Source organism: Astatotilapia calliptera, chromosome 4 (assembly GCF_900246225.1).
Source record: "Astatotilapia calliptera chromosome 4, fAstCal1.2, whole genome shotgun sequence".
In the NCBI taxonomy this organism is placed as follows: Eukaryota; Metazoa; Chordata; class Actinopteri; order Cichliformes; family Cichlidae; genus Astatotilapia; species Astatotilapia calliptera.
The window spans coordinates 33,112,870-33,126,090 of NC_039305.1; the positions used below are offsets into that span (position 1 = coordinate 33,112,870).

At 44.0% G+C, this 13,221-nt stretch overlaps 1 protein-coding gene across 1 annotated transcript in view; it reads left to right on the forward strand.

Annotated features, from left to right (window-relative positions):
• Positions 1-13,221, forward strand: part of LOC113019957 (NLR family CARD domain-containing protein 3-like) — a 41,961-nt gene that overhangs the window by 5,750 nt on the left and 22,990 nt on the right. The window contains exons 2-4 of the mRNA XM_026163620.1: positions 10,755-10,762; positions 11,216-11,787; positions 11,887-12,050. Coding sequence (XP_026019405.1) covers positions 10,755-10,762; positions 11,216-11,787; positions 11,887-12,050 — 744 coding nt within the window. The remainder of the gene's footprint in view (positions 1-10,754; positions 10,763-11,215; positions 11,788-11,886; positions 12,051-13,221) is intronic.

The window sequence follows — 13,221 nt, forward strand, 5'->3', positions numbered from 1 at the left end:
TCACTGGCTGCCCTCTCCCCACACTGGAAGTTCTACACAACGCCCACTGTTTTAAAAAGGCCCAAAACATCATAAAAGACACCTCACATCCTGGCCACTCCCTGTTCGAACTGTTGCCCTCAGGCAGACGGTACAGGGCAATCAGAGCAAGGACTAATAGACTCAAACACAGCTGTAATCCAACTGCAATAACACATCTGAATACTACAAAAAAATGTCCATCACGCCACTCTTGTGTTAATCTATGCACGGTCTGAAGCATGTGTGTGGGAATGTATGTGAATGTTTTACTGTTATATCTTATTAGTATTTTAAGTATTCTATCTATTTTATTTATTGAATTTTATTGTTTTATTTATATTTTGATATTGCTAGGGATGATGCAATGATCGGGGACCATTCTTAATTTCGTTGTTCTCATGACAATGACAATAAAGTTTCTGATTCTGATTCTGATTCTGATTCTGAGAATCTCATTCATTTCAGAGAAAACAAGTTAAAGAGTGTCAAACATTTCATGTATCTTAGGTACATTATTTCAAACTCTGAACTTACCTCATCCCCATGAACTGAGGGAATATTTGAGAAATGGAAGGAATTAAAACATTCAATTTTAGCTAACAGTGTATTAGCTGGAGCTTAAAGCTAGCTAATACACAACTACAGGAGATAACCAACCATTCCCAATTGATGACTTCTGTTATTTACAACATCTGAAATACAGTGGTCACATATGCTGACTGGAAAATAAAGCTATGGAATGCAGTGGAAAAACTGTTGAGCACTGATACGCAGCAGAAATGAAGGAATATGATGAATAGAGTCAAGTTTATGTAACTGCTGGATAATATATTCAATCATGAGCACAAGTACAAGTGAAATGTGTATAGAGTGAAAAGATCAAGATGATGATGCACATTTGTTGAAGGTACGATGATCTAAAGTCACATGAGAGAGTAGCAGCTGATCTTTGACCTGTGAGCTGCAGATTCAGACTCTTTTATAGTTTGTTTGAAGTGTTTAATGTTTAAATTGTTTAAGCTTGCAGACACACCCACATTCAGGCTGTACACTTTTGAAAATTATTAGCGAATTGCTATAAACAGTGTAGGTTATATATCAGAGTGTGGTAGCTGATCTTTGACCTGTGAGCCAGATCATAAGACTCTTTGATGGTGTGAAGTGTTTAATGTGATGCAGCCTGCAGACACAGAGGACTGGTGACGGAGAAGAAGCAGAGGAATTTCTCTGTTTCTACACAGACCTGGTCCAAACAGCTGAAAGTTGCAGATTGAAGAAGTTCATGGGAAAAAGCTGAGTAAGTGCAACTTTGATTCATTCCAGTCTCTGAGGTTTTTTAAGGAGATTGGAAAGAAAAGCGTCTGGACTTCTTTAGGTTGCTTGAAGACGTTTCACCTCTCATCCGAGAAGCTTCTTCAGTTCTAGGGTAAAATGGTGGAGAGTCCCAGATTTAAACCCCGTGGGAGTTTCCCCCCAAAGAGGGACAAAGGACCCCTGATGATCCTCTACCTAATCACATGAGCCAAGGTGTGAAAATGTGTGGGTCAAAATCAGCCAGGGTTTCGGGTGAGCTCATCATCTCTGAGGTTTCCTCTTTGTCACAGAGCAGCTGCTCTTTGTTTGTTAGCGTGTTTCTGCAGAGAACACACAAAGACTTGTTTTTTCTCTGACGTCTGGTGTTTGATAAAGACTCCAAAGCAACAACAAAGTCTCCAACATCCAGCTCAGAGCCTTTCAAACAGAGTGTGCAGGTTTGTTCTCCTCACATCATCACATCAGACTAACAGTCTGTGTGGGCGTCTTCATCAGACTGTGCTGAAGAAAATGTTCCTCACACATCTGCCACTGCTTGATCCTCTTTAACAGAGGAAGTGTGACTGTGCTGTGATGTTTAGTCAAACTCAGTGTCCATGTGGACTCTGAACAGGCTCGCAGTAAAACCATCAAACTGGAGTCCTGATATAAGAACCAGCTTCAGATGCTGGACTCCAGTTTGACTCTGAAGTTTTTTTTTATGAAGGATCAGAGTTCATGTTTGTCTGTTAAATATTCTCCAGGATTAATGGAGAATATTTAACAGGACTCAGCGCCCCCTGCTGGTTCCCTCTGAGTGCTGCTGTCAGTCTCCAATAATCCTGTAGGATGGATTTATGCAGTCCTGTTTTTGCTTGGTTTTTCACTTCCGGCTTCAAGTGTTGTCTGCAGCAACATTTCTTCATCAGATCTATTTGATCTTCTAGTTTCAGATCTTTTCAAATGGAAGACATCAGCAGTAAATATTGAACACAAATAGAATGGGTGGCAATGTTATGTGGTGGAACACATAATGGTTTACATTAAAATAACTTCCTGTTCCCTTAAATAAGCCTCTCACTGAGTCCTGACGGTGTGCAGTGATAACAAATAAAAAGTGCAAATAACAACAGTAGGAAGTTGTCATTGATGTGTTGTGTTAGTCAAAAAGCTGCTGAAATCTGGAACCTCATTGGCTCAAATCCTTCTAAACGGATGTCCAGTAGCATGGCAGACATTGTAGAACTCCTTTGGGTGCTTATTTGGGCATTTTTTATGAAGTATGATTAAACTGAAAGTGTGTATCACTTCCTGACATGATGTCTGACCAGCTGGAAGCTTTTTTTCATCCCACTCTAACTCCTCCCCTGCTGATGATCCTGAAGAGATTGTTACATAAATAAAGCTGCTCTCTGCAGCCATGTTTGACCTGCTGCTTTGTAGGACTACAGTAATGGAGGATTTGGAGGCTGAACACGGCTCTGTGACACTTTTTGTAGTGAACTGATGAAAGCTGTGTCTCAGATGGATGTTAGTCCAACACATCAGACACGACCTCTGCAGCTCTCAGTTGATGTGCACATGAATGATTTGTGTTTCCTCTGCAGGTGAAGGTAGAAAGTGTGTGTGAGCTGATGTGAATTCAGCAGCATGGATCAGTGTGAGGACAGAGAGGAGGGAGCCCCTCCCTCTAAAACCACTCTGTGTGGGGAACATGAGAGCCAGACCAAAGCTCAGAGGTGAGATGACCATCTCTAACTGTCATCTCTAACTGTCCATGACTCTTCTCCATGTCACAGCTCAGCACTCACATCACTGCTCCATCTTAATTATCAGAAACCCACCTGGACCTCCACCCAGCTCTGTGTCCTTACAGAGTGATGCGTCTAAAGATGAGTTCATTGATTTTAAAGTCCAGCCACTGTCTGCTGCAGAGAGGTGAGCTGTTAGTAACATGAACTCTTTGATGTCAGTTTGGCGTCTGATTTAAATTAACTGTTTGATGTTGTTTCCTGGTCTGCAAATTCTTTTTTCTTCTTCTTTTTTTTGCTTATTCATCACACCTAAATGATTATGTCATTTATTCAGGTCCAAACCTACCAGGCACTGTGTGGAAAAGTAGCAATAACACCACTTCACAAATGACAGACCTTTTTCCATTCTGCCAGAAAAAAAACCCAAAATACTTTTTATCATCAGACCAGAAACATTCATAGACAAATAGAAACTTCTCTCTGACATGTATGGACTTAGAAAAAACTGATTAACAGAGAGGGAGTAGAAGAAACTACAAATTTCATGAACAATAAGAAATTCGTTGTTCTAATAGACAACAGTTAGTGAAGAAGGATGAGCATGAAGCTGAACTGTCTTGTATTATTAACAAGCATATCAGTGATGCAAAATGTAACTCACATCAGCACTAGTAAAATGAAAGGAAAAATGTGCAGCCAGAAACTAACCAGTTTAAAAAAAAATGTATTTTCTGTAATAGAAAGTTATATTAGTTATATTAACTGTAAAGATCGGACTTTACAGCAGCTGAATTTATTCTGTATCCATGTTTTTAGTAAAATGTGGAATTGTTGAATTAAAACAAGTTCCAAATGAAACTCAGTTTACAAACAAATATAACATTTTTACAGGATTTAGAGGAGTTTAGATCACAGGGTGTATTGTACGATGGTGTCCTTCAATGTATCCTGTCTGCTTATGTGTTACATCGATGAACACTGATTTGTAAGTTAATAAATATCATTAAATTGGGAAGGATTGAATAAGTTTAAGCTTCATGCTGTAATGAGAAGTTGGTACAGTTCTCTCCTTCCTTTCTTCTCCATGGAGAACAAAACCAGAGCTTTAAGATGAGCGGTGTTGCTGAGGAAAATCTGAATCCTCTTCAGAGGAGAAAAGCACGTCTCAGGTTCAGCTGTTTCCTGCCATAGTGATGGGGATCTTAAAGACAGAGAGTCTCTGTCAGAGTGGTCTATAGCTTTGTTTCTGTGCGAGGTCAAAAAAAACAAAAAAAAAAAAAACGGAACAATTTAAGATTAAAATTCATGAAATTAACATTTTAAATTTACAATTTTAATATGAAGGACACTTTCTTGGTTTCAGCCCTGTTGTACTGCTAAGGAAACATTTTGAGGGACTTAATCAGAGTTTAATGGACACAGAAGTATCTGTTCAAACATTTGAACACAACCGCCGTTAGAGGAAAGCCTTACTACAGCTCTGTTTATTTTGTATGAATTCGTCATCATCAGAGTGTAAAAAAAACATCTTTTATTTATAATTTGGGACAACATCATCCAGCTTTGTGTTGGTGCTGATCCTGGTACTGAGTTAAATACCAGTTTTCAGTTATTAATAAGCAGTGTTGGGCAAGTAACTTTGAAAAAGTAATTAATTATAGTTACTAGTTACTTCTTTAAAAAGTATCTGAGTTAGTAACTGAGTTACAACATTCTAAAAGTAATTAATTACTTGAAAAGTAACTATTGCATCTGAAGATGAGTCCTCCAAAATCCCATCTGTTTTCACCTGCAGCTGGAAGGGAGAGGTAACTCACTGACATGTCTACAGTACAGATGATTCCTCAGAGTAACTCATACAGTATCTCTGAGAGCAGGAAAATGAATATTTGCAGTTCTGGCCCAGCTCTTGATCATTGAGGCAGTACGCTTAACCTACCCTGACAGAGCCTCAGTATCAGAGGAAGACCTTTATTCTTCTCTTCTCTGTCTAACAGGATCTTTGGGAGACGTGCTGAACCTGGACCTGAACCCAGCTGTGTGTCCTTAAAGAGTGATGAGTCTAAAGATGCAGACCTTCATTTTAAAGTCAAACAGGCGTCTGCTGCAGAGAGGTGAGCTGTTAAACTCCTTCATGAACTCTTTCAGAGCTGATTTAACTGCTCGATGTTGTTGGATTTAAACTGCAGTGCAAACACGTCATTCCCTCAATCCCATGTCTCTTAAAAACAAGCCTTTGGCTTCTAAACAATATGAACTGGTGGTTGTTCCCATTCTTAATTTACAGTGTTTAATATGATGTCAGCCCTCCTTTTGCATTGTGCTGTTACGGAATAAATAAATATTCTTAGTGCTTATTTTGTCTTTATATTGTTTTAGGTAGGCCAGCAGATTAAAGATGCTACTTTTCAGTTAAAAAGTGTGTGAAAGGTCACAAGTGGTGAGCAAGACTGAAATACTGGGCAAAAATAGGAAACTGTGCAGAGAGAAAAACATAACTAAGTAACACACACACAAATCAAGTCAGGCCAGAAGAAGTTGTTTTGTTCACAAACTATGTGTGACGTTTCAGTACCAAAAACAGCAGACTATATTATATATATCCGGCCTGTAAGGCTTCAGATCTGCAGAGGGTTTAGCCTTGTGCACATCCCTTTCCAGAAAGTAATGATTGAATAAAATAATTATAAATAATTGACCACACTGAGTCGTGTTTTCTCTGTCAAGTAAAAGAATAAAAGATAAAAGAACAGAATTTAATACTTGGTGCCGTGAACCCGGATTCTTTTATGGCTGAGAGGACAAATTTGGCCCAAGGTGGAATCATGAAATAAGGCAAACAGAGGACCAGTCTAATAGAATTTAAAGGTAAGCACCACCTGTCAGGATGCAAGTCTTGGAGTCAGCTAGTTGCCATGGAAACACATTCCATCAAACTCTCCACGCTCTGTTCTTGAGTTAATCTGAAGGCCACTTGACATTCGGAGGTCTGTAGTGATTGGCTCTACAGAAAGTTGCACATCAGCATCCACAGACCACTTCACGGCTAAGCTGTTGTCTTTCACAATCACTTCAGAATCAGAATCAGAATACTTTATTGATCCCTGGGGGAAATAATTTTTTTGTTACAGTGCTCCATTATAAACCAACATAAACCAACATTAACAAGACAGACAATACACTAACTAAGAATAGTACAATATATACATATATATACATACATACATACATACATACATACATACATACATACATACATACATAAGTCACTCATAAATAAATAGCTGGAAAAGAAACATGTGTAGCTGTAGCAGCAAACAGTGTGTTAAGTGGATGCGTTGTACAGGGAGCCACAGGCAGGAAAGATTTCCTGTGTCGTTCAGTGGTGCTTTTCGGTAATCTCAGTCTTTCACTGAACGTGCTCCTGTGACTGACCAGCATGTCATGGAGTGGGTGGGAGGTGTTATCCAACATTGTCTTTATCTTGGACAGCATCTGCCTCTCCGACACCACCTTGAGGGAGTCCAGCTCCATCCCCACAACATTACTGGCCTTACCGATTCGTTTATTAAGTCTGCTGGCATCTGCGACCCTCAGCCTGCTCCCCCAGCATGCAACAGCATAGAGGATCGCACTGGCCACAACAGACTCGTAGAAAATCCTCAGCATTTTCTGGCAGATGTTGAAGGACCTCAGTCGCCTGAAAAAATAGAGACCACTCTGGCCCTTCCTGTAAAGTGCTGTGGTGTTTTTAGCCCAGTCCAGTTTATTGTCAATGTGTACTCCAAGGTATTTATAGTCCTCCACAATGTCAACACTGACCCCCTGGATTGAAAAAGGGGTCAAGTGTTTCCTGGTCTTCCTGAAGTCCACGATCAGTTCCTTGGTCTTTGCCACGTTGAGCTGCAGATGATTCTGCTCACACCACGTGACAAAGGAGTCGACCACAGCCCGGTACTCTGTCTCATCATCCCTGCTGATACATCCAACCACCGCAGAGTCATCAGAAAACTTCTGAAGATGGAGGTCTCTGTGCAGTGGCTGAAGTCTGTGGTGTAGAGGGTGAAGAGGAAGGGGGAGAGGACAGTCCCCTGTGGTGCCCCTATGTTGCTGATTACCTTGTCAGACACACACTGTGGGAGACGTACATATTGTGGTCTTCCTGTCAGGTAATCAACAATCCAGGACACCAGAGAAGCATCCACCTGCATCGCTGCTAACTTATCACCCAGGAGCGTCGGCCTGATGGTGTTGAAAGCACTGGAAAAGTCAAAAAACATGACTCTCACAGTGCTCGCCGGCTGGTCCAGATGGGTGTAGACATGATTGAGCAGGTAGATGATGGCGTTCTCAGTTCCGAGACGAGGCTGATAAGCGAACTGAAGGGGATCCAGATGTGGTCTTACTATGGGTCGCAGCTGGTCCAGGATGAGCCTTTCCAGGGTCTTCATGATGTGGGAGGTCAGTGCCACGGGCCTGTAATCCTGGGGGCCACTGGGACGTGGCGTCTTTGGTACAGGGACGAGGCATGATGTCTTCCACATCACCGGGACCCTCTGCAGACTCAGACTCAGCATAAACAGTTTATGAAAGACTCCACACAGCTGGGGGGCACAGGTCTTGAGGACGAGGGGACTCACTCCGTCTGGTCCAGCAGACTTGCCTGAGTGAAGTCTCCTCATTTGCATCTCAACCTGGTATTGAGTGAAGGTGATGGGTGGGGGAGGGGTGTCAGGAATCTCACAGGAGGCAACAGCGCCATGTGAAGAGAGAGGCTGGCACAGTGGTGTGGCTCTGGATTCCAGGCTGACTACAGGTGAGGTTGTGGGGGTGGGAGCAGACACTGTGGTGTCGAATCTATTGAAAAACAGATTCAACTCGTTGGCTCTATTCTCACCTCCCTCAGCTCCCCTGCTGTTGGTTGGCCTGAATCCAGTGATGGTCTTCATGCCCCTCCACACCTCTCTCACGCTGTTCTGCTGGAGTTTCCACTCCAGCTTCCTCCTGTAATTGTCCTTAGCCTCTCTGATCTTGTCCTTTAGTAACACCTGGATCTTCCTCACCGCTATTGCCTCCTCTGACCACCTCCTAACAGTCCTGGTGGTCACAGGTTCCCTCCTCACAATGGGCACATAGCGGGGGATGAGGTGAATCAGGTTATGATCTGACCTACCAAGTGGGGGGAGGGAGGAGGAGCTGTATGCATCCTTGACGTTAGCATACGTTAGCATATATAGCGCTTTACTAGTCCCTAAGGACCCCAAAGCGCTTTACATATCCAGTCATCCACCCATTCACGCACTGGTGATGGCAAGCTACATTGTAGCCACAGCCACCCTGGGGCGCACTGACAGAGGCAAGGCTGCCGGACACTGGCGCCACCGGGCCCTCTGACCACCACCAGTAGGCAACGGGTGAAGTGTCTTGCCCAAGGACACAACGACCGAGACTGTCCAAGCCGGGGCTCGAACCGGCAACCTTCCGATTACAAGGCGACCTCCCAACTCTTGAGCCACGATCGCCCCATAAGTCTAAAATTTTCTCTCCCCTGGTGGGACAGTCCACATATTGTCTGAATGTTGTTAGTGTATTGTCCAGTGATACATGGTTGAAGTCACCTGAGATCACAATAAAGGCACTCGGGTGCTGAGTCTGTAGCCGAGCTATGGCAGAGTGGATAGTGTCACATGCAGCTGTGGGGTTAGCAGAGGGAGGAACATAAACAGCCACCAAGATGACGTGAGAGAATTCCCTGGGTAAATAATATGGCCTGAGTCCAACAGCACACAGTTCAGTGTCCGGGCAACAAATCCTTTCTTTTATTGTTATGTTGGCAGGGTTACACCACCGGTTGTTAACTAAAACAGCAAGCCCACCTCCTTTCCGCTTACCGCTAGCGATGCTGTCCCTGTTGCCCGAAAAGTGTGGAAGCCTTCCACAGAAGCATTCTCATCGGGAATGTCCTGGTGCATCCATGATTCGGTGAAACACATCAGGCTACACTCTCGGTATTCCCTCTGACTCCGTACCAGTGCTGAGAGCTCGTCGATTTTATTCGATAACGATCGCACATTTCCCATCACGATAGACGGCAGACACGGTTTATACCTCCTCCTCCTCCTCGCTTCGAGCCTCCGCTGTCTCACTGTCTCCTTCTTTCTTCTCTTCTGTCCTTGACCTCTGCATCCCCGATGTGTTTTCCTCCAAATTTCAGCTGGTACTTCTGCGGGCCTGGCCAGCGAGCCGGCCGGCATCAGGGCGATCAGCTGATCTCTGGAGTAAACAGTCCGTGAGTGTAGGAGATGTGCCGCGGTCCCGTTCCTTGATAAAAGTAACAGTTCCACGGCCACCAGAAGAACAAAAACTCTCTCAATCCACATGATTGAGTAAAAGATAATAAACGGATGAAAATACAAGTCAGAAAAAAAAGAATACCTAGGAAAAAAGAGCTAAACTAAGAGAAAAAGCAGGAGCGACTATAACAGGCTGCACGCTGGTTGGCGCATGCGCACTCTATTATAATCCCACTAACCCTGACTGTGCAATAGTTAGCAATGTGGACATGTCACACCTGAACTCAATGCGCAGGTAACATCCTGTCACGGCACCACACTGGAGTTCACTGAATGAGCGGCTTGAGAGCAAGCCACTCATTCACAGCTGTTTGAAGAAGCAGTCTGCATGTGATGGCTGTCTACACTTTATGTCATTAGGGCTGCAACTAAGGGTTACTTTGGTTGTTAACTGATTTACCAACTTTTCTCTGATTAGTTAACAATTATTTCAACAACTCTTATCTGTGCTTCCTGTGGGCAAATCTCCTCTTCAGGCTCCAGTACCTCACCTGCTCAAGTCAAAACCAAATCTATTTTTAATATTACTCAGTAGAACTGTCAGAATAAAACTGAAATCAATCAAAAATATTAGTTCATATAAGTGTTAATAGTATTTAAAATATAAATGTTGTCAAGGAAACAAGAATGGTTGTAATGATTTCCTATTGCATTATATCATTAGCTAACAAACTGAAATGGTGTTTGTTTAGCAAGCATCATTCTGAGAAGTTTCCAGCAGGTAAACTAACATAAAGATTACTGTACAAACATTAACAAGTGCATCTATAATTGAGAATTTGTGTGTGTGTGTTTTTGTAAAAAAATATTTATACAAGTTACACATTTTTTTGTTAAGGTCTGGTTACAGATACAAAGAAAAAAAACTGCGTAAAACTCTGCGCTCAAGTTTCCTGGCTGTGTGTGCGTTTCAAATTGCAAGTATGAATTTTGATCCAATTTTTCTTCCTTTGTCAATGTCATGTGTTATGTGCGTGTGTTGGTGGGTTATTTGTTTCTTAATGCGTGTATGCAAATTCACCTGTGCAGTCGCTGTGATTGGTGGCCCTAAAGAACGGCCTGATGTAACTGGTTCCTGCTGTGGACGTGAACTATAAAAGGGCGACTGAAGAGCTGCGGTGCAGGGGGTGTGGCAGACTTCCCGTGCACTTGCCTCAGGTCCAGACGGAGCGGCCGTAGCCATAGTATTTAGTTAAAAGGTCGGACATGTGTGTGAAGTGCGGAGCAAGTAGGGGTGAGCTGCCAATTATTTTGGGAAGCCTTCTTTTCTCCTGTGTTTTTAGACCAGGGAGGTCAGACTGTGTTATTTCTTTCTTTTCTTTTCCTTGAACAGGTCAGAGGGTAACCAAAGCCTAGGTTGAGTTTTGTTTGTTGTGTTGGCCTTAGCTGACCCCGAAATTATACACTCCCACTACCTTGAGTGCCATTGTTGTGAATAAACCATTGTTAAAAGTCCGATGCTGTGGCTGTGTCTGTTTGGGCGTGGGAAGTCACGGGACACCCCGCTCTTGTTACGGTCATTTTGAGCCGGGTTGTAACATGATTTGGGGGCTCATCCGTTTTGTCTCGTTTTTGTGATCTGTGGTTTGTTCGGTCGGCTTTTCTTTTGTGTGTGGGGAGGAGTGAGGTGTGTGGGGGAGGATGGGGTTTTCTTTAGATGACTTTGTTACCTCGCCTTCCTGGGATAAGATAGAGTTGTGTAGAAAGGCGGATTTGCTTATTATAGCAAGTTTTTTGATATTAAAGTGTCCTACAATGCCCGTAAAGCGGAGGTGAAGGTTGCTTTGTGTGCAGGTTTGGTGGAGCGGGGCATTCTCCCTTCCCCGCAGGCAGCTGTAAAGCGGCCTGGTAGGGGCGGCGTGGAGGTGGCTCTGGAGGCTGAGCCGGAGCCAGATGCCAAAGGACCCGTTAGCGTGTCTCCAGCTGAGGTGGAGCCCGATGCGGATGAGGCGGGGTCGGATGTGGCCGAGGTGGGGTCTGGGGCGGCTGAGGAGCCTCAGGCAGTAGGGTCTACGGAGGACCTCCGTTTGACCCTCCGTATTAGGGAGATAGAGGTTTGCGCTAAAGAGCTTGAGGTGCAAGCTATGCACCTCCGGGTCACAGCGTTGGAGTTGGAGCGTAAGCCCGCCGCTGTCTCGACACCTGTTTCCGCTGCCTCCACACCTGTCTCGAGTCGCCCTGACACATCCACAGTTACTTCACCAAGTTTTGACATCACCAAACATGTTAAACTAGTACCTCCGTTTCGGGAGGCTGAGGTTGATTCCTATTTTGATGCTTTTGAGCGTATAGCAGCTGCATTGAGTTGGCCTAAGGAGTTTTGGGCACTGCTACTCCAGTGTAAGTTAATCGGCAAGGCTCAGGAAGTATGTACTAGCCTTTCCGTTAATGACAGCCTCCAATATGATATTGTAAAAAAATCAATTCTGCACGCGTATGAATTAGTTCCTGAGGCTTACTGTCAGAAATTTCGTAAAAGTGAAAAGACCGCTGAACAAACCTTTGTGGAGTTTGCCCTTGAGAAACATCGCTTGTTTGAACGCTGGATGCAAGCCAGCAAAGTGAAGGATATTGAGGGATTGAAGGAGTTGGTTCTTTTAGAAGAATTTAAAAAGTGTCTCCCGGATCAGTTGGTAGTTTATTTAAATGAGCAGAAGGTGATGTCCCTGGCAAAAGCAGCAGTTTTAGCAGATGAATTCACCCTCACACATAAAGTCATTTTTCCAACCGGGGCAGCACGAGAACAGACCCGAAGGGCGAGACAGGAGGAAACTGAAAGGCGGGAATGTTTTTATTGCCGGGAGTCTGGTCACCTGATTGCCAGTTGTCCTGCGCTGTGGAAGAAAGAGGCGCAGAGGGTCTAAGGGACCCGTGGGGCTCATTAAAGTAGTTTCCCCACCTATCTGTCCTGACCAGATGCAGGGGTGTGACCCAGAAATGGAGGTAGAGTCACATTTTAATCCCTTTCTTTCCCAAGGCTTCGTTTCGGTGGCAGGAGAAGAGAAGGACAGGGTTACTATCACCATTCTCCGAGACACCGGGGCACATCAATCTTTTATGTTAGATGATGTGTTGCCACTGTCGGATAAAACCGCCTGCCACACGGATGTGTTGGTGTGGGGAATTGAAATGAGTGTTCTTCGGGTGCCCCTTCACAGAGTATATCTACACTACCTATCACAACTGGACCTGTGAAGGTTGCCATAAGACGACAGTTGCCGTTTAAAGGTGTGTCGTTTATCTTGGGCAACGATTTGGCCAGGGGGAAAGTGCTTCCACCGCCTGAAGTGATGGATACACCTGTTGCTGCTGATCCAAAAGCGACAGTTTTTCCCGTTTGCGCTGTTACGCGGGCGCAAGCGCACAAATTTGCTGATGTGGTTAGTATCGCAGATACGTTTGCGGCTGGGGAGCAAAAATCTTCTGTACGGGAGAAAGACAGTGTGGGGGATAAATGCAGTGTGCTAAAATTAATACTGGCATTGAGCGGCGATGTGAATAAAGAAGCTTTGGTAAGCACTCAGGAAAATGACAAGTCTTTGAGTTCCTGTTTTGCAGCCGTTGTCACGGCTGGGGAAAGCACCCTTCCCTGTTTTTTCCTGCAGGATGGCGTGTTAATGAAGCGGTGGTCTTCTGATCAGAGTGGAACATCAAGTGTTGCACAGGTGGTGGTACCATCTCAGCATCGTGATCTGGTGCTAAGCTTAGCACATGATGCCGGCATGGCTGGGCACCTCGGAATAAATAAAACTTATTACAGAGTGCTGGGCAATTTCTTTTGGCCTGGCTTAAAAAAACAC